Raw genomic sequence first — 21,386 nt, forward strand, 5'->3', positions numbered from 1 at the left:
TAATAACACCAAAATGCTCAAAGACGAAAGAATTTGTGGGACCTGAAGAATTTTTTTTTTTTTTGAAGAACAGCAGGCAGTTTAACTGTTCAGGACAAACAAGGGACTCATGAGCAACTATCAGAAAAAAGAAAAAGAAAAAGCTGTGGATCATTCAGGCAACAACACAGTATTAAGAATCAAGTGTATGTAATTTTTTTTTATTAATTCAACTATTATTTTCTCTTGTGGACTATATGTAAACGTCTGTTATGTGAAATATCTTATTCAGGTCAGTACTAAAAAATAATTTGGTAAAATATTTAACACTTTGCAGATGTAAACGTTTGACTTCAACAGTCATTTTGCTGTCAATGTTATTTTTCTGTTAACCTTTATTTTAATTAATAATAAACTTCAATAAACACAGTAAAAGTACAGTTAGGACTACAATAATACACATGAAAACAATTTTTTCTATTAACCTCCGTGACGGTGACGAGTGCGAAGTGACGTCACCGAACCGGAGGCCGGGTGATCCTCCAACGCGGCTCTTTCTGTGTAGTCACACGGGCTGGGAAACAACAGCCCAGGCCGGGATTTTGGAGCGAGGCGGTGTCCCCACCCCTCCGTCCGTGTCTGTATCCGTCTGTGTGCGTGTGTTCTGGCCGGTGCTCTCGTGATTCGGTAACCGGGGGAAGATGGCGGACCCGGCGGAGTGCACCATTAAAGTCATGTGCCGTTTCAGGCCACTGAATAGCTCGGAGGTGACAAGGGGGGACAAATACATCCCCAAATTTCAAGGAGAGGACAGCGTCGTGATCGGGGTGAGTGATATTTAGGGACGCAGTTATTTTGTATCGTTTATTTTTCGGTAGGTCTCGCTCGAGCGGCTAATGCTAATGACCGCAGTCAGTCAGAACCAGAATTTGCCACGTCCTGCTAATCTGAATATTTGACACCGACACCAGCCTCTGCATTCGGTCCAGTGACACCCGAAACTGACCGTTTAATTCGGACATAAATGTTAATTTAGTTGATTTAATTTGCGTTTCCTCATGAGCTTCATGCTAACCGTGTTAGCCAGCCCTGCACATTCAACGCGGAAACACAGTTAGTTTGACACTTTCAGGGCAGCAAAAACTTATTTAATTCATTTATTTAGTTTATTATATGTGTTGGTTGCACATTGTAGGTTTAGATTATTATTTTAAACCTGTAATTGTAAGTTTGGATATATGTTGAATGAGCCGGAAACTGTTCATATTTGTGGGCGTTTGTAAATACTGAGAAAATCTATATCAGAAATGTTTTCAAACGTTTCGATACCAAGCAACACCAAATATGTTCCCATCGCTAAAGTCTTTCTTACTATAATGAAGCTACATTTTGTCATTCATAAATAGAAATTTAAGGTGTATGTGTGTGATTTTGTTATTTGGTAAATTAATTTAATTTTTTGTTGTTACTGTATGAAAACCTAAGCAAATTATTACAGAAATTTTGGAAAATATTTACTTTTAGTAGATACAATATTATCTATATAATTTTACAGAAACAACATTTTTTAAGGTATACACTACCACTCAAAACTCTTACTTTGGACAGTAACATTTTCATGTTTTTTAAAGAAGTTTCTTCTGCTCACATTTATTTGATCCAAAGTACAGCAAAAGCTACCATTTTGAAATATTTTTACTATTTAAAATAACTGCTTTTTATTTTAATATATTTTAAAATGTAATTTGTCCTGGAATTTTTAGCATCATTACTTCAGTAACATGATCCCTCAGAAATCATTCTAATATTCTGATTTGCTAAAAAGATTTATTTTTATTATGTTGAAAACAGCTGAGTAGAATTTTTTTCAGGTTTCTTTGGCGAATAGAAAGTTGAGAAGAACAGCAGTTATCTCAAATGGAAATCTTTTGTAACGTCATAAATGTCTTTATCATCACTTTTGATCAATTTAAAGTATCCTTGCTAAATAAAAGTATTTATTTTGCATAATTTCTTACCCTCAAAAAGGCTTTATTTCAGATAAATGGTGATCCTTGGATCTTTCTATTCATCAAATAATCCTGAAAAAAATGTACTGAGCTGTTTTAAGTATTGATGATGGTAATAATAGTAAAAAAAAATATTTCTTTAACAGCAAAAAGCATATTAGAATGGTTTCTGATGCTGAAAATTTAGCTTTGATCACAGGAATAAATTACATTTTAAAATATTTTCAACTAGAAAAAAGTTATTTTAAATAGTAAAAATATTACTGTTTTTGCTGTACTTTGGATAAAATAAATGCAGGCTTGGTGAGCAGAAGAGACTTCTTACAGTTCAAAAACTTTTGAACTTTTGTGATTGTTTTCCGACACACCACCTGTGGAAGTTTTTTTGGAACCTAGTTTGAAAACTCCTGCACTTTATAATATCAGCATAAGTGTGTAAATGGCAGGTGAAATTCGACATGAAGTTGTTTATTAGGTAAACTGGGAACAAAAGCTCAGTTAAACCTCTTTTTCTAGTACGTATACCTATTAACATATAACTAGGCTTCTATTGAACCAAAGGCTTGGCTGTAACATCCCAGTTAAAAGGACAAAGTAGAGATGCTGATGTTCCCACTATGATCTGTATGTGCAGAAACTCAAGAATTGCACTGGCATCTATGTGTATTTGTGGGTGGGGAATTGATTAATCATTGTCACTGTACTCTGATTATCTATAAACCCAGTTCAAACATGAAAGTCTATATGTAATAAACTCTGATGGCTGACTAAACTATGGCACGATGAATGACATTTGAAAGCAAACATGCCATGTGGCAAGCTGACTCATACAGGTGACCACCATCCCTTTTAATATAAATGACAATATCATGTTTTTCTTGTACATCCACTTCAATTTCACAAATCTTTTATGATGTTGTTAAGGGTCAGGTATTCCTGTCTGGCTACAATGTGTGCACGTTCTTGAAAGACCGGCTTTGAAACGGATATGTTTGTTTTTGCTCAGTGCTCGCTCTCTTAATAGTCCTCTTGTGTGTGTGTGTAAAGATAACGTAAGAGAAAGCCCAGGAACTGGAGACTCCTTCAGGCTTATCCACAGTAATTTGAAAAGAGTAAAAAGAGTGTGTGTGTGCACTAGAAGGAAGGTGAGATAATGCATTGGAAATAGAGAGCGCTCCACCCTGCGCAGCCCCTGGGACTCTAAGCGAGATGAGAAAATAGTTAGGTAAGAAAGTGCCTCGATTAGAACTCTGGGAAATTTTTCTTTTCTCGCAGGAGACTGGCCTGGTTTTGTGTCAGTATCCAGTTTGAGCATAAGCATATCATGATGTGCATTGTAGGTTGAAATGGATTTCTCAGATTGGCGACATTTTCTACATCATTATCAGTTATTAAAATACACTACCATTCAAAAGTTTGTTAATGTTTTTTAAAGAGGTCTCTTCTGCTCACCAAGCCTGCATTTATTTGATCCAAAATACAGCAAAAGCAGTAATACTGTGAAATATTTTATAGCTTTCTGTTTGAATACATTTTAAAATGTAATTTATTCCTGTGATCAAAGCTAAATTTTCAGCATCATCCAGTCTACAGTGTCACATGATCCCTCAGAAACCATTCTAATATGCCAATTATTATTATTATCATTATTTAAAACAGTTGAGTAATTTTTTTCTGGATTCTTTGATGAACAGAAAGATCCAAAGATCAGCATTTATCTTTAGAAATTATAGACATTAATACTTTTATTTAGCAAGTATGCTTTAAATTGATCAAAAGTGATGATAAAGACATTTATAATGTTTCAGATGTGCTGTTCTTCTGAACTTTCTATATTTATCAAATAAACCTGAAAAAAGATTTCTGAAGGATCGTGTGACTGGAGTAAAGAAGCTAAAAATTCAGCTTTGAAATTACAGCAATAAATTATATTTTAAAATATATTCCAATAGAAAACAGTTATTTTAAATAGTAAAAATATATCAAAATTTTACTTATTTGCCGTACTTTGGATTAAATAAATGCAGGCTTTGTGAGCAGAAGAGACTTATTAAAAAACATCTTAATGTCCAAAAACTTTTGACTGGTAGAGTAAATATGAAAATATGTTTGTCCCAATACTTTTATTAGATAAAGCAGCTTTTCTTAAGTACATTAACAATTGTATAAACTAGTCTTTACTGACTCCTTTGTCAATATTCAAAATCTACACATTTTAGAGACTTGCAGCTACAGCAAAAACATTACAGACCGTAAACTGGTGTCATGCTCATGAAACGCTGTTAAACATTACATTTCCACTGTCATTTCCTCTAGACTTTGATCATCTTAAGTCATTTGCCCAGATTTATCAAAAGAGTTCCTTATTTTTGCCATACTTTAGCATATTGGTTGCAAATAATAACACTGAGTTGCTTATTCCACTGGGTTTTGCATCTTGTTTAGTCTAGGCTAATTTAGTTGATAAAGTATTCATCACTTTTTAAAAAGAATATGATGAATCTATCATTAATTATGTGATCCAGTCCTTACTGTGCAATAATAGAGCAACGTTATGGTTTGACATTGCTCTGATAAAACAAGTTAGCACTGTCGTCAGAGATTAAACTTAATAGATCAGATGAGAGAATTAATGTAGATTTTAATGTAGCTGTGTCATTATGACTGTTCGCACAGTATGATGACTGAAGGAGTGCAGTGCTTATTTGTTCCATTACTGCTCCTGACTATTCCTGATTTAAGGATCTTAAGTCATCATGTGTATGTACTTTTGTGGTGCATATTTGTTTATATGTGTATAAATTAATCAGAGGTCTCTGAAATAGTATTATGTTACAAAGGCCTTAGTGGTCTTTCCTTGTGCAAAAGCTCCATAGAAGAGCATATAGTTTGCAGCCGAAGAGTTGGCAACCTCTCTTGGCCACTTTGCACTTTACCAGAAGCTGAATCTGCAGTATTTTGTTGGCAGCACAGATCCTTAACCTTCAAGCTACTATCACATCAGCTGGAAAATTTGTCATAAAAATAATCATTCTGAGGTTACTTGTCTTGTTTTACAAACTTAGTAATTTATTCATATAAGATTTGAAATTTTACTTGTAAAAAATGTAGCCTTAAGAAGAATCATTTGTGTTTTTCATTTCACCTAATTTGTAAAGTTGCTTTGGATAGAAGTTTCTGCTAAATAAATACATTTAATCATAGTCTGGCATACTTAGTAATATCTAGGCATAATTTTAAATGGCATAATAAGTGTTTTTAATCCCGGTAAACCTAAATGCTACGTTTTAGTAATAGTAAGTTGTTCTATTAAAATTAATAATGATTATTTTTATTAGTAGTACTCAACAGTGTAATTTTCAACAATTGTTCAATTAAATTATTTTGCTTTGGCTTTTAAATATATTTGTTGTTTAGATATACCCATATAGAATTTATAAATAGTTATTTTCTTGCATAGAGCAGCCTAAAAAAAAGGCCAACATGGCAGTTCTTCAGGAGGTGCAGTAGTACTTACTTTAAGTTGTGCTTTCTGTGATCATGAATTTGTTGTTTGGCAAGTAGTATTTGCTGCCTGCTAATGCAGTCTGTATAGGTGCAATGTATGCACTTGTTTATATTGAGAATTGTCAAAGCTATCTACTAAAACAGTGTAGAGAACTCAAAGGTTGATGACTTAAAGGTTATGACTTAAAACTTGGAGCCAGTAAATGAATGGTTTTATCATTACATTGTAATTGTGGTGGTATGACCCGAGTACTAGTACCACGTTCATTTGATACCTTTGATACAGCAGTATTTCATTTACATCATAGATATGTCAGATCATCATGCTGGTAAATTTTTTTTTTGATTAGTTGTCCAAATCTTTTTCACTCTTGTTAACTCATCATTCAGTCAAATCAGTTTATTCTGTATCAGTTCAGGCTGTTGCATGTTTTGTCATAATAACTCTATAAAACCTAAAAAATTAATATATTTAATGATCTAATTGCACTTAATTTTGCTTAATTTTATATAAATTTTTCTCTTTCCACAGGGTAAGCCGTATGTGTTTGACAGAGTTTTCCAGTCCAACACATCTCAGGAGCAAGTGTACACGGCCTGCGCTCAACAAATTGTCAAAGGTGAAAGCAACTCACTTGATTGACTTCTGAATCAAACGGCAGAACATGGATTAAGTTTTGATGATCATGTTTCCACAGATGTACTCGGTGGCTATAACGGAACTATTTTTGCCTATGGTCAGACATCCTCGGGCAAAACGCACACAATGGAGGTGAGCAAGTAATAAAGTTGAAATGTCTGTGCTGAGGTGAAAACATTTTACCTAATCACATGTAAATATTAATATTTTCCCCATACCTTGCTTGGATTTTTCTTTTATTTGATACCTTTATTCAGCAAGGATGCATTAAACTGATAAGTGACATTAAGGACATTATATAATGTTACAAAAGAAGAAAAATAATGCTATTCTTTGAATTTTCTGTTTGTCAAAGAATCCTAAAACAGCAGTTACAGTGTACATTACAGTATTACAGTTTTTGACTATTTGTGATCAAATGAATTACTCTCTTTTCAGAATCATAATAAATTTTACTGACCCCAAACTCCTGAGCCGTAGTGTGAACATTATAATGGAGCAGTCTTTACACAGCATTTATACTACTTTTATGAATGAGAGATTGTGGTTGTTCTTTAGGGAAATCTCCATGACACAGATGGAATGGGAATCATTCCCAGAATAGTGCAAGACATCTTTAACTACATTTACTCTATGGATGAAAACCTGGAGTTTCACATTAAAGTAAGTCTTTGTTTTCAAACACTGTTTTATTAACAGTCTTTCTTCTTATTCTTTAAAAGCTTGATATATTGCTTAATATTTGTATCTGCTTTCTTGATGGTGTTTTTACTTTTTGGCAGGTGTCATACTTTGAGATTTATCTGGATAAGATTCGGGACCTGTTGGATGGTGAGTGTGGGGCTGTTTTAAGCCTTTGAGTCATTTTTCTGTTTTAGTCATTTGATCTGAACATTTTAGAAATGCTTTCAAGATGATCTAGGGTAGTGGAATTGTGAAAGTTGTAGTGATGTAATCTCTCTCTCTTTCCTGTGTCTTGTAGTTTCAAAGACTAATTTATCTGTACATGAAGACAAAAACAGGGTTCCTTATGTCAAGGTGAGTTCCTGAAACCTGATGTCCCATCATTGTCCCATTAAATTCTTCACACAATGTAGAACCATTATTACACACCATTATTTTGGTGACGTGAACTGGTTGCAGTCGGTGAGCTACTGGCGCGACCTGTTGCTATTTTTACCGCAGCATAACTCAGAATACACAGCTTGGAAAATAAAATACTAATACGATGACCTCAGCTACTGAAAGAGCTTACAGGTGGTGATGGATATAGGCGTAGGTTTAAGCCAAATGCCGTACCATCAGTTGTTCCCTCAATGAGTCTAAATGCCCCTAGATATTGAGTGAAATCTATGCTGAGAAACTCCTTCAGAGGCTGTGACATCATGACAAGTTTCAGCATATTTACATCCTGCCAGAATGGTATTTAGCGTTTCTTGTCTCTACCGTTTGTAAGCTCTTTCAGTAGCTAAGTAGCTACTAAAAGCCTCAGTGGATCCAGGGCTGAAGTGGAGAGAACAAAGACACAGGTCTTTAGGAAGTTTTATTTATTCACAGGCTTCTTCCCATTATTTTCTCCTCTTCTTATCACTAGGAAAAGCAGTGAAGACTTGCATTGTTTCTCTTTTTGCCATTCGACTGAAAAATACAACTAAAAAAGCATAATGTGGCATTGTATCAGTATTTTATTTTCCGAGTTGTGTTGCGGTAAAAATATCAAGTTTCAAGTTGTGCCAGTAGCTCACAGTACAGCCATTTCACGTCACTGAAATAATGGCTCCCCCCATAGTACAAAATATGCATAAAACAATGTGGATTTTTTAAAATAATAATAAGTCTTTCGTGGGTTTTCTACTATGTATTTCAGTAAGAGACATCATTTATGTTATATTAAGCTAATACCTGGGGTTCCCTTTAAAGAATTTAGGTTGTTTATTATAATTGTTGTCTTCCTGGTTTTAGGGCTGCACTGAGCGATTTGTTTGCAGTCCAGACGAAGTGATGGACACTATTGACGAGGGCAAATCCAACAGACATGTAGCTGTGACAAGTATGAATGCACAGACAAAAATAGAGAATAAATATTTTCAGTAAAGAGATCAAAATTAGGGCTGGCAAGCAATTAATCGCAGATAAAATAAAAGTTTGAGTTTGCCTAATAGATGTGTGTGTACTGTGTGTAATTATGTATATATAAATACACAAATTAATGTATATATTTAAGAGAAATGTTATATATGTAAAAAATATGTTTAATATATATATATATATTATATATTATATATATATAAATTCTAGAAAAATATAATAAATACATATACTTGTAAATATTTCTTAATTATATACATGAATGTGCTTGTATTTATATATACAAAATAATTACACACACATATATTAGGCAAACTCAAACTTTTATTTTGTATGCGATTAATCACGAATAATCGTTTGACAGCTCTAAATAAAATATAATAAACAAGACTAAGCCAGATCCTACGAGGAAACTGTAACATTTGCATCTTTCATTTGAGCTGATGCTTGTAAACAACATTCTTTGAATTTAGTTGTAATAATGTCTTTGTGTTTATCTCAGACATGAATGAGCACAGCTCCAGGAGTCACAGCATCTTCCTGATCAATGTGAAGCAGGAGAATACGCAGACAGAACAGAAGCTCAGCGGGAAACTCTACCTGGTCGACTTGGCAGGCAGCGAGAAGGTGTCTATGTTTGTGTTAAACTTTTGCCTTGTAGTGCAGTAAAACATGAGCTGAGTGTGTTAAACTCTTGTGTCGTCTCACAGGTCAGTAAAACAGGAGCTGAAGGCGCCGTACTGGATGAAGCCAAAAACATCAACAAGTCTCTGTCTTCTCTGGGCAACGTGATATCGGCCCTAGCCGAGGGCTCGGTAAGTCACACACACATGCACAAATGCTCACAGGCTTTCGATTAGTTCTGTGCACTCTTTGTTTTGTAGCGTTTTGTGCCTGGAGCTGTGAGGCTAGCCTGTATGAGTTGTGTTCAGATATTCACTTTAGCTTTGTTCAGTTCAGTTTTGATGTTCTTTATTGGTATGACCAGTAATGTTATTTGTGTATAACCAAAGGATAATACAATATAATATAATTAGTGGATCATTTAATGCAATTTAATATAATTTAAGATAATACAGTATAATTTAGTATAATTCATTTTCAGTTTCGGGTGAAGCAGTTTTGTAGGGCCAAAAAAAAATGTCCAAAACAGTGGCGTTTAATTAGCGCTTGGCGATTGTCAAGTGTGGGGATGGGGAGTAAACGGTACTGTGTTTAGTGATCTAATTCTATCCTGAATCTCTCTTCATCTCTTTCCCAGACATATGTTCCATACAGAGACAGTAAAATGACAAGGATCTTGCAGGATTCATTGGGTGGAAACTGCAGGACCACCATCGTCATCTGCTGTTCTCCTTCCTCATTCAACGAGGCTGAGACCAAATCCACCCTAATGTTTGGACAGAGGTGAGCACTGAGCAGACGAATTCATACTTATTCAGCTCTGTCACTTTGTCTGTTCTCAGCGTTTATAATAAAGGTGTCACTGGTCTCACTTTTTTGTTATGCACGTATGAAAGAATAATTACAGCTTTGTGTATTTATGCAAAGAAGGTGTGAAGATAAAGACAAGAGAGCTTTACAGCTGTGATTGGGTTTGTGTTTGCAGAGCCAAGACTATTAAGAACACAGTGACTTTGAATGTAGAGCTGACAGCAGAGCAATGGAAGAAGAAATATGAAAGAGAGAAAGAACGAAACAAGAGCCTTCGAAACACCATCACATGGCTGGAGAATGAACTCAACCGCTGGAGGAATGGTCAGATGCCCATTTTGATAACAACATTTTATATATGACCCTGCACCACAAAACCAGTCTTAAGTAGCACAGGTATATTTGTAGCAATAGCCAAAAATACATTGTATGGGTCAGAATTATTTTTTTTCTTTTGTGCCAAAAATCATTAGGATAAAGTAAAGACCATGTTCCATAAAGACATTTTGTAAATTTCCTGTCGTAAATATATCAAAGTTTAATTTTTGATTAGTAATATGCATTGCTAAGAACTTAATTTGGACAACTTTAAAAGTGATTTTCTCAATACTTTCAAATAGTTTTCAAATAGATGTATCTCGACCAAATCCCATACATCAATGGAAAGGTTATTTATTCAGTTTTCAGATGCATAAATCTTATTTTCATAAAATTGACCATTATAAATGGTTTTGTGGTCCAGGGTCACATATATTATATTAGATTTTTACATTTGTAACACAGTTTTCTTCTCAGTGCATTCAAAACATTATTAACATGTTTATTATGCAGTGCTGTCCAAAAGTGTGAAACCACTTGGTGAAATGCTTCTGTTTTGGCTCTTAAATGATTTATATGATTCGTTGTACATTATAACTATTTTTTAGCATCTTTTAAAGTCCTAAAATATTAGATTTAGGTTTAAACTTTTAAAAGTACACATTTGCAATTCCTCAGAGTCTTCTGTTTGTGTCCCGCAGGTGAAACGGTACCTGCAGAGGAGCAGTACGATAAGGAGAAGATTAATGCTGAAGTGATGGCGTTGGATAACACAATTAATAATGATAAATTTGCATCTACACCAAGCATGCCGCCCATGCCAGGGATGCTTGGGGCCCGACTTACCGATGTCGAGAAGGAAAAATGTGAGGTTGAACTCGCCAAACTTTACAAGCAGCTTGATGACAAGGTACACACATACTCATACACTCACAATTTCTTTAATAAATATTAGGGATGTAACGGTATTATCAATATCGTGGTATCGCAATAGCAAAACTGTCATGATATCATGATGATCTGAAATTACCACGATAGGTCTTCCGGGCAAAAAGTGTAGTTTTTAAATCAATTCTAACATAATAGGTCTTTAACGTTGTGTTTTGGGCCATTATGCTTTGGCATAGTATCTGTCAAATGAACTATAACCAAAGCACAATACGGCTTAATCCCTTCATCAAGTCTGTTTTCGATGCACGCTCTGCATCGTTCAGGCAATCAGCTCACGATCCAGTGTTTTCCGCACCTCAAAACGGTTCTGTTCACAGTGAACTTGTTTAGTGCTACCAGTTATGCTTTATTTTCGCAGCAGATAATTACAGCGTTTCACTAGATTTGTAGCTGAAGCTTGAGTTTAAGTCACAATAAAAGCTTAAAAGTGCAGTACGAATTGCTGACAGCTAGGGTCAAAGTGGGTAAAGTTCCTGCAGTCCAAATTCTAAATATCAAGATATTATAGTATCATGAGATTTTGATATCGTTGCATCCCTAATAAATATATGTGAATCTACAAAATTTCCTCAAAACCCCCCTAGTTGCCACAGTCATTGTTAGAAGAGTAAAAGTAGGTGATTGAACTTGAATGAGAGCTTGATTTTTGTGTTTTGCGTCTCATCTCTCTCCAGGATGAAGAGATTAATCAGCAGTCTCAGCTGGTGGAGAAGCTCAAGCAGCAGATGCTGGACCAGGAAGAGGTTAGTAAACTCTAATGTGCACATGTGAAATAGGCCTAAGAGATTATTAACAAGTAAACATTGTATATTCATTCTTGTGGATGTTTTGCATGTGTTTTGCAGTTGCTGGCCTCGTCACGAAGAGACCATGATAACCTGCAGGCAGAGCTGACTCGTTTACAAATGGAGAACGAGGCATCTAAAGAGGAAGTGAAGGAGGTGCTTCAGGCCCTGGAGGAGCTCGCCGTCAACTACGACCAGAAAAGTCAAGAGGTGGAGGACAAAACCAAGGAGTTTGAAGCCCTCAGTGAAGAACTTAGTCAGAAATCTGTAAGTACCAGAAGGGCTAATTATATATCAGTCTACAAAGAGTGACACTAAACATGACTTTAAAACATTCTCTGTATCAGAGCACCCTGGCGTCTATTGACTCAGAGCTGCAGAAACTCAAAGAAATGGCCAATCACCAGAAAAAAAGGGTAACTGAGATGATGTCATCACTCCTCAAAGATCTGACTGAGATTGGCATTGCTGTGGGCAACAATGATATCAAGGTGAGCGGAACACGTATGTGACCCTGGACCACAAAACCAGTCATAAGGGTCAGTTTTTTTGAAATTGAGATGTATATATCATCTGGAATAAATAAGCTTTTTAATGATGTGTGGTTTGTTAGGATAGGACCGTATTTGAAAATCTGGAATCTGAAGGTGCAAAAAAATCAAAATATTAAGAAAATCGTCTTTAAAGTTGTCCAAATGAAGTTCTTATTATGCATATTACTAATTTAAAATGATGTTTTGATATATTTACAGTAGGAAAATATGGTAAAATTACGGTACAAAATTGATCAAACTGAAAAAATGGAACAACAGTTAAAACTGAGCAATACTGAGAAATCTGTCTTTCTCTCTGCAGCAGCATGAAGGCAGTGGTCTTATAGACGAAGAGTTTACTGTCGCCAGACTCTACATCAGTAAGATGAAGTCAGAAGTCAAATCAATGGTTAAACGTTGCAAGCAGCTGGAAAACACTCAGTCTGAGAGCAACAAAAAGATGGATGAATCTGAGAAGGAGCTTGCTGCATGCCAGTTACGCATCTCTCAGGTACCTTGCAATCCTTGCATTATAATGTACTAAACCTAATGGTATGAATAAATAAATATTTTATATTAACAAATGAGTGTTTGTTTTGCAGCATGAGGCGAAAATTAAATCTCTGACGGAGTATCTGCAGAATGTAGAGCAGAAGAAGAGACAGCTGGAGGAGGATGTGGACTCTCTCAATGAGGAACTGGTCAAAATCAGTGCACAGGGTACACACAGGATCATATTCAGAAACAGATTATGCATGTATATATGCAATTTCAAAATCATGAAGTAGTTGTTTCTGCTTCTAATGTTTGGTTTGTGTGTTTGTGGCTACAGAGAAAGTTCATGCAATGGAGAAAGAGAGTGAGATTCAGAGTGCCAATGAGGTTAAGGTAAGAAATGTGTATGCACACATACAAATAGGCTTGTTCAATTCAGATTTTTGTTTTATTTTAATGCGTTTATATGTTTGTGTGTTTAGGAGGCAGTTGAAAAGCAGATCCACAGTCACAGGGAGGCCCATCAGAAACAGATCAGCAGCCTGAGAGATGAACTGGAAACCAAAGAGAAGCTCATTACAGACCTACAAGAGTACGATACACACATTTCAGTTGACATAAAGCAATTTCAGTCAGAAATTAAACTTGTAGTGTGTACATAAGTGTGTGTAAATGTATTGACTGATTTTCAGAAGTAAAATACAGTCATAACTGATTTATAACATCACATCAAAGTTAAACTTGAGACTTGGTAATCCTAAAACAGCAATAGCTAATAAATTCTCTCCTTCTCTCTATAGTCTGAATCAGAAGATCTTGTTGGAGCAGGAGCGTTTGAGAGTGGAACATGAGAAACTCAAATCCACCGACCAGGAGAAGAGCCGCAAACTACACGAGCTCACGTATGTATTGCACAGTCGGTTCTATTCATCTCTCTTATTGTATCAGTCGAACTGCTAGAAACATTTATGATTCTCTTTATCAGGGGTGCCCAACCCTGTTCCTGGAGATCTATCTTCCTGCAGAGTTAAGCTCCGACCCTGATCAAACACACCTGTCCATAATTATCAAGTGCTCCTTCAGATCCTAATTAGTTGGTTCAGGTGTGTTTGATCAGGGTTGGAACTGAACTCTGCAGGAAGGTAGATCTCCAGGAACAGGGTTGAGCACCCCTGCTCTTTATTAAACCCAAATTTCCCTGGTTTCTGTGAACCGAGCCGAGCATTTTTACATGAGGCATGAATACACACCTGCATATTAAATGTATAATAAATTACAGATGTCTGTAGTGGTGAGCTAATGTTAATAGATTTGTGTGCACATTACAGTATGATGCAGGACCGCAGAGAACAGGCCAGACAGGATCTGAAAGGCTTGGAGGAGACTGTGGTGAGTGCAATTCCTCATCTCAACACTAGGGGTGACAGTTGACAGGTTGATTCACATCATGTTTTGTGTATATTCAAATACCGTTATATATATATATATTTTTTTTAACTATTTAAGGCCAAAGAGCTGCAGACTCTACACAACCTCAGGAAATTGTTTGTTCAGGATCTGGCGACTCGTGTGAAGAAGGTATGAGTTCTGTTGTGCATCTTCCTTTAGTTTTTATATCTATCCACCTTTTTCTTCCTGTAAAAGTGGGCACGGCCATGTGTAAATTTTATGGGTCTGGCTTCTGGTCTCATCCGCATCCAGCTATTTTTAGCTGTACAAAACAACTTGTTTTGCTGCTTGATATTGCAAATTGGTGTGTCTTACCATAGTATTTTAATGTATTACTTTAATTATGAACACACTGGTTTGTAGAGCAAACAGTTTTACTGTTTACTGCACCCTTCTTGTTATTTCCTTATAGCATCTAATGAAACTGAAGTCTCACCTATAGGTTTGCTTCCACATTGAGGAAAAAGGTGGATTTTGTAAAAGCAAACTTAATTCTGCCATTTAGGTCAATGTAAATCCATATGCTGAGTTTCCTTCTACGCAGCTGAATTAGTGGGTATTTAATTAAAATGTTTTTTTTTTTTTTGTCTGTGTCTATGTGTAGAGTGCAGAGATGGACTCCGATGAAACTGGTGGCAGTGCTGCTCAGAAGCAGAAGATCTCTTTCCTGGAGAACAATCTAGAACAACTCACCAAGGTCCACAAGCAGGTAAATCCAAACCAGAAAAGTCCTCTTAAAGTTTTTCCTCTTACTTTATATTGCCATTGTGTGGCTTTTGGTTGTAATTTTCAGTCGAAGGGCAAAAAGAGAAGCGATGTAGGTCTTCCCTGCTTTTCTAGTGATAAGAAGAGGAGAAAAGAATGGGAAGATGCCTCTGGACAAATAAAACTACTGAAAGATCCCTGTCTTTGTTCTCTCCACTTTAGCCCTGATGACTTTGAGGCTTTTAGTAGACCACAGCTATTGGAAGAGCTTACAAATGATGTAAACATGCCGATGCATGTCATGATCCCGCAGCCACTATATCCAGGGGTGTTTAGACACTTTGTGGGGAAAATCGATGGTACAACATTTGGTTTAAGCCTACGCTTATATCCATCGCCACCTGTAAGCTCTTTCTGTACCTGTGGTCATCGTATCTGTATTTTATTTTCTAAGTTGTGTTGTGGTATAAAACGATAAAACGTAAATATTTCATGGGTTTTCTACTACATATTTCAGTAAAAGTCATTATTTACGTTACATTAAGCCATACAAGTCTTAATACCCAGAATTCCCTTTGTAATTGACAAAGAAACAAATGATTCTCTCTCTTACTGATTGGTGTCTTTCTTTCTTTAGCTGGTGCGTGATAATGCTGACCTGCGCTGTGAGCTTCCTAAACTGGAGAAGCGTCTGCGGGCAACGGCGGAGCGCGTGAAGGCTCTAGAGTCGGCGCTCAAAGAGGCCAAAGAGAACGCGGCCCGTGACCGCAAGCGCTACCAGCAAGAGGTGGACCGCATCAAAGAGGCCGTGAGAGCCAAAAACATGGCCCGCAGAGGACACTCCGCACAGATAGGTAACTAAACGCTTACATAAGCGCAATCACCTTGATTCAAATTAACGCAACAGACAAACAAGAAAGTCAATGATCACTTCTCTAATGATTTGACTTGTATTTTCTGGTTGTAGCTAAACCTATCAGGCCTGGACAGCAACCCGTAGCTTCTCCTACACACCCTACCGTGGTGCGCGGAGGTGGTGGCGTGCTCTACCAGAACAGCCAACCTATGCCTATCAGAGGAGGTGGCGCCAAACAAGAGAAAAGGTTTGTACAGTTTTTAAGAAAGAAACAGTGGCTTTTGGCCATAAAGCCAGCACAATTTCTGTCACCTTATTTGCTTTTTTTTACTGTCCTCTGTTGGCTAGTTTTGAGCTAGGGATGCACAATATTGGATATCTGATATGCAGATATTTTTCAACTCATTTTGACCGATAACTGATGCTGAAACTGATATATTTCTTTTTGTTTGGAAACAACACTGTGTGTCTCCTGTGCAAAAATGATAAGCAAATTATTTTTAATTTTGGTTAGTTTTTAGTTTTTAGTTTTTAGATCTTAAGAATCTGAATAAATAAACAATGAAGTTCTTTTATAATGACAGTCGATTGAAGCTTTGAAAATAACTATAAATAAACTATATATCAATCAATTTTTTTTTTTGTTAATTTTTTTTGTTTTTTTTTTCTTCTTCTTATTAATATTAGCTATAGCTTCTGACCTTTAAATCAGTTTTTATTAGGAGTAGGCCTACAGCGCCCCTACAAAATTAAAACTCCTTAACAAAAACTTTGCTCCAAGAATGAGTCACACTGCTGATGTGATCTATTTCTCTTATCGGCAAGACATATCAGCATAATATTTCATATTGGTCCAATTCAAACATTTGAATTTAAAACCATTATCTGATATCGGTATTGTGCATCCCTATTTTGAGTCATTCTCATGGGCTGAGAGGGATACTGGAGTATAAAAATGTTTTGGTTTGCTAAATAGAACTTCCAGAATTCTCACTACCTTGTCTTCTCTTTCTTTCTTTTTTCTTTTTAGCTGAAGATGATTTTTTTTTTCCCTCACTACCGAAGCTGCAAGAATGCAAGAAGTCTTCATGGAAACCTGTCATTCCATTAACATAATCCCTCCTGCTGGTGCACATGGGAGGACATCCGAATCGAAATATTCATGGCTGTACAGTTCCACTCCCCATCTTTTTTTTTTTTTTTTTTTTTTTTCTTCCTCCAAAGCAAATTATTTTATGAATATTGCACTCTCACACATGCACCAAACATGATATAAAAAGGAAATCAAGAAATAAATGTAAGCAAAGTGAACAATTGACACAGACGCCAGTGCAATCAGCTCTAATCAGCCGTCAGCTGCTCTCTGCACATCTGTAACCTCTGATTAAACTACTGCCTGATAACTGTGCAAAAGACCTCGCTCCTGGCTCAGGTCAGCGTCTAGACTGCAGCAAGCTTGAATAGAAAAATCCTGAATAGAGAATATCCAAGCGTGCTCAGCAGTGGATCACCTGTATCACTACAAACTCCAATATTCCTGTGCGACAGTACTCTGAACAGATTCAGATCTGAAACACGATGGGTTTTACTTTCTGTAGTAACTAATGGTTCTAAAGGTGAGGGTGGAGAGGATTGTAGACACAAGTAACCAGGCCTTACACAGCAGGCTAATGCTGTAAGCATCTCACTGTAAACTTACGGTTGCAAAGGCTAATGGTTCGTTTTTTCGTTTAAACAAACAATTAAAGGTTGTCCTGTCCTGCTTTTTACACAGTTCAAAGATCCAAAATCTTCTTTTAATAGTTATTAATGTCTATTTAAGATGCCTGTGTGTATTTAATACTTTTTCTGCCTGTTTCATCACTAATACATGACTTTATATTTGGTTTTGTATGTCTAAGTGGTCAGCTGACAACTGTAGAAATTCTCATGTGATATCATTGGCTTGCTTGCTCTGCCACTGTTACTGATCAGCCAATCAGTTTAGCAGAATGATGGTGTGGGTGGGTTTTTTTTTCTAATTTGGATTATTATTATTTTATTATTATTTAAGGTAGCCTTAAATATTTTTGTTTAGACTTTACACTCCTGATATTGTTAAAGGAATGCTTATGAATTGTGAATTACAGGACATGACAGCCTTTTCAGATGTATCGCTTTCTAGGTGTTTTGTACCATTTAAGCGATGTCACAAGGACCAGTAAGAGCGCAGTTGTGTTATTAGCCCTAAATTCTTCCCTTTTCAGTGCATGAAGGATAATTAATTGACGTTCATGGGGAATGCCACACATTTAATGAAACAAAATAAAAACTAGCTAATTTTTTTATTACTGTGTAATAGTAACTCCATGACTTATTGACAGACAGTTCCACCAATGGACAAAGGCACTGGATCATTCCAACAGTACAAGGTGTTTTTGGAAGATTCTGGTGGAAGGAAAAGAGTGAGAGGGGATGAAATTACTGATGACACTTTTTTTCTGGATGAACTGCATGTTTGTGTGATTAAAACAATATTCTGAAACATAATGTCTCGTTTTTGTTGCTGATTTGCTACCTATGATTTATTGACTTATTTTAATTGCATAATGACTTAAGCCTAAAGTATAGTGATCTTGCTTTTAATGTAAATTACAATTCTTTTATTTATGGATTGATTTATTTTGCCATTCACCATTTTTATTTTTTACTCTTTCAGTAATGGACTGTAAATTTGATCCAGCCATTTTTAGCTGTACAAAACTGCTCATTTTGCTGCTTGATATTGCAAATTGGTGTGTCTTACCATAGTATTTTAATTATGAGCACACTGGTTTATAGTGCTTCTCATTATTTCCCTATATCAGATTATGAATCAGAAGTCTCACCCATAGGCTTACTTCTGCGTTGAAGAAAAAGGTTATAAAGGATATATGTGAAGAATTGGTTTGTCACTGTCCCTGACAGTGTAAGTGAACTTGAAAGATGTGATGGGTTAATGTTCAGTCAAGTTTTATTTTTGAATGAACTATCCCTTTAAGAAAAACTCCTGCAGTACCAAAATGCGGCCACTGGGGGCTCCCGTCTTGTCGGCTGCCGCTGTTTGACAGGTAATGGCAAAGATTACGCATGTTACCGACGGATTATTCATATTCTGTGAGAAATATTTCTAAAGTAGCAATACCAGGTGTCTTAAGGCTACAGAACTGCTCTACTAAAACTGTGATATTGTTATTGTTCCGTGCTGGTGCTGGTGCTTCTGTTCTTTATAATGCTGCTGCTCCAAAGTAAAGCTGCTTGTGTTAGACAAACACACCAAAGCCAAAGGAAAGATTGAATGGAAGTGTTATATCACAGTCCTCCAAACTCTAAGATAAACTACAGTTTGCGTGGTTAAAACTGTCTGCATTTAGTTAGAGGACATCAATCCATTCAGGCAATTTTGTTACTCGCTAGAGAGGTCTGATAGTTGACATGATTCATGTAGCCTATTATAGGCTGCATATATAAATACTGTGGGAATATTTATACTGAAAAGAAAGTAATAATAAATGTTGTATTATAAAGAGAGCCAAATTAAGTAAATGCTTCCCAAATGAATACACTTGCTTTTATATTGTCATTGTACTTTTAAATAATATATCTATTTTTTTATATTTAAAATTGATAGCATATCTAATTATTCCAGATCAACACAAACATTGTTTTTAACAAAGCATGTTTATTTTCTCAAATGATTTCTGACCAGATTACTTATCAAGTTTGGTGAATGTAAATATAAACAAAATGCTTATATTTAGCATATTTTATCAGTATCCTGAGTGCAGAAGTGAACTTTGACAACCCAAGAAATACATTTAGTTTTTAAAAAAAAAATAAATAAAATTCTAGCACCCACTTGTTTGAAAACTCCTACTTGTTCTTGTTAAAAAAGTTTTTTCTTGTATAATTTGTATGAGCTCACATTAAGATTCTATATGAAATTTTTTTACTTTTATTTAATTGTAAGGATTTGCATGAGAAATATGCTTTTACACTACCAGTTTTTGAACAGCAAGATTTTTTTTTAATGTTTTTTAAAGAAGTCTCTTATGCTCACCAAGCCTGTATTTAATTGATCCAAAGTACAGCAAAACAGTAAAATTTAGAAATATATTTTTTTTACTATTTAAAATAACTATATAATAAATAAAAAAATAAATAAATATTTGAAAATATTTTAAAATTTATTCCTGTCATTTCAAAGCTGAATTTTCAGATCATAACTCCAGTCACATGTGCCTTCAGAAATCATTCTAATATTCTGAGTTGCTTGTTAAAAAAAAAATTTATTATTATTATTATGTTAAAAACAACTGAGTAGAATTTTTGCAGGTTTCTTTGATGAATAGAAAATTCAGAACAGCATTTATCTGAAATAGAAATCTTTTGTAACATTATAAATGTCTTAATGTATTAATTTCTGTAATTTCTCAGAAAAAAAAAATATATATATATATAGCTTTTGAATATCTTTCTATTCATCAAAGAATCCTGAAAAAAAAATGTGTTTTAAATATAATTAATAATAATAATAATAATAAATTTTTTGAACAGCAAATCAGCATATTACATTGGTTTCTGAAGGATCATGTGACTGAAGGCTGGAGTAATAAAGCTGAAAATTTAGCTTTAATCACAGGAATAAATTACATTTTAAAATATATTCAAATAGAAAGCAATTATTTTAAATCATAAAAATCTTCACAATATTTCAGCTGTATTTTTGCTGTATTTTGGATCAAATAAATGTATTTATTTCAGATTAGTTTTTTAATTACCTTTAATCTATTATCACTTATTTCTTTAAGGTCACAGTGATGATCTCTCAGATCACCCCGAATCTATACCTGTGTGGAGTGGAGGCTGTGAATCGGTTAGCCCTGGAGCACAGAGGCGTGACTTTGCTGGTGAACGCCTGCGCTGAATATTCCTGTCCTGAGTATCAGGGGTGAAATGCATTTGGGTGCCGGTGGAGGACCGTCCTCACGCTCCTCTGGACCAGCACTTTGACAGCGTGGCTGAGCAGATCCAGCAGAACCACACTGGAAGCTCGCTGGTGTTCTGCTCGGCCGGGAGAAGCAGGTCTCCGTCTCTTATCATGGCGTATCTCATACGGTATGAAGGACTCTCACTGCTTCAGGCTCATCAGCGGGTTCTGGCAGCACGGCCCTTCATCCGGCCAAATGCGGGCTTTTGGAGACAACTGCTTCAGTATGAGAAGAAACTCACCCACAGCAACAGCATCAGGATGGTGGCTACGTCACAGGGCGTCCTACCTGAGGCCATCCAGCTCACACAGGACTCGTCATACTCCCTTAATGTATAACTCAAGAGGACATATTGAACTGGATGTATTTATATAACATGTGTGTGAGTGTGTTTTTGTGTTTTAAAACACTTGATAATATACAAATCAAAAGATCATAACACTACAGTGTATTTTTTAATAATGTTTTAACATGTTCAATAAAATATCAGTCAATATGAAAGTTGCTTCAGTCCAGTAAATGTTCATATATTATATAATATGCAAGTTATTCTTACAATTAAATGAACCTAAAAGGCTTTTATCTTTGCTTTAACTTATTATTAACTTTAACTTATTAATTATATTAA

General features: G+C 35.6%; 2 protein-coding genes across 2 annotated transcripts; both read left to right on the plus strand.

Moving 5' to 3' along the window:
* The first annotated feature begins 486 nt into the window (after nt 1-486).
* On the plus strand, nt 487-16,958 carry kif5ba (kinesin family member 5B, a). The gene is made up of 26 exons (XM_051101963.1): nt 487-806; nt 6,028-6,115; nt 6,194-6,267; nt 6,694-6,798; nt 6,918-6,966; nt 7,118-7,173; nt 8,098-8,185; nt 8,726-8,850; nt 8,934-9,038; nt 9,485-9,630; nt 9,833-9,981; nt 10,677-10,885; nt 11,601-11,669; nt 11,772-11,978; nt 12,059-12,202; nt 12,567-12,755; nt 12,847-12,964; nt 13,077-13,132; nt 13,222-13,331; nt 13,540-13,641; nt 14,068-14,128; nt 14,246-14,317; nt 14,793-14,897; nt 15,531-15,747; nt 15,861-15,996; nt 16,780-16,958. The coding sequence occupies exons 1-26, from the start codon at nt 681-683 to the stop codon at nt 16,781-16,783; spliced, it is 2,910 nt and encodes a 969-aa protein (XP_050957920.1). The 5' UTR covers nt 487-680; the 3' UTR covers nt 16,784-16,958.
* A 1,858-nt stretch (nt 16,959-18,816) lies between these two features.
* On the plus strand, nt 18,817-21,201 carry LOC127159012 (dual specificity protein phosphatase 14). Its single transcript, XM_051101964.1, is given in 3 exon segments — nt 18,817-18,838; nt 20,579-20,717; nt 20,720-21,201. Coding segments are annotated over 2 exon segments (507 nt in total). The 5' UTR covers nt 18,817-18,838; nt 20,579-20,587; the 3' UTR covers nt 21,097-21,201.
* Nucleotides 21,202-21,386: the final 185 nt, after the last annotated feature.

Source organism: Labeo rohita, unplaced genomic scaffold, assembly GCF_022985175.1.
Source record: "Labeo rohita strain BAU-BD-2019 unplaced genomic scaffold, IGBB_LRoh.1.0 scaffold_185, whole genome shotgun sequence".
Taxonomy (NCBI): domain Eukaryota; kingdom Metazoa; phylum Chordata; class Actinopteri; order Cypriniformes; family Cyprinidae; genus Labeo; species Labeo rohita.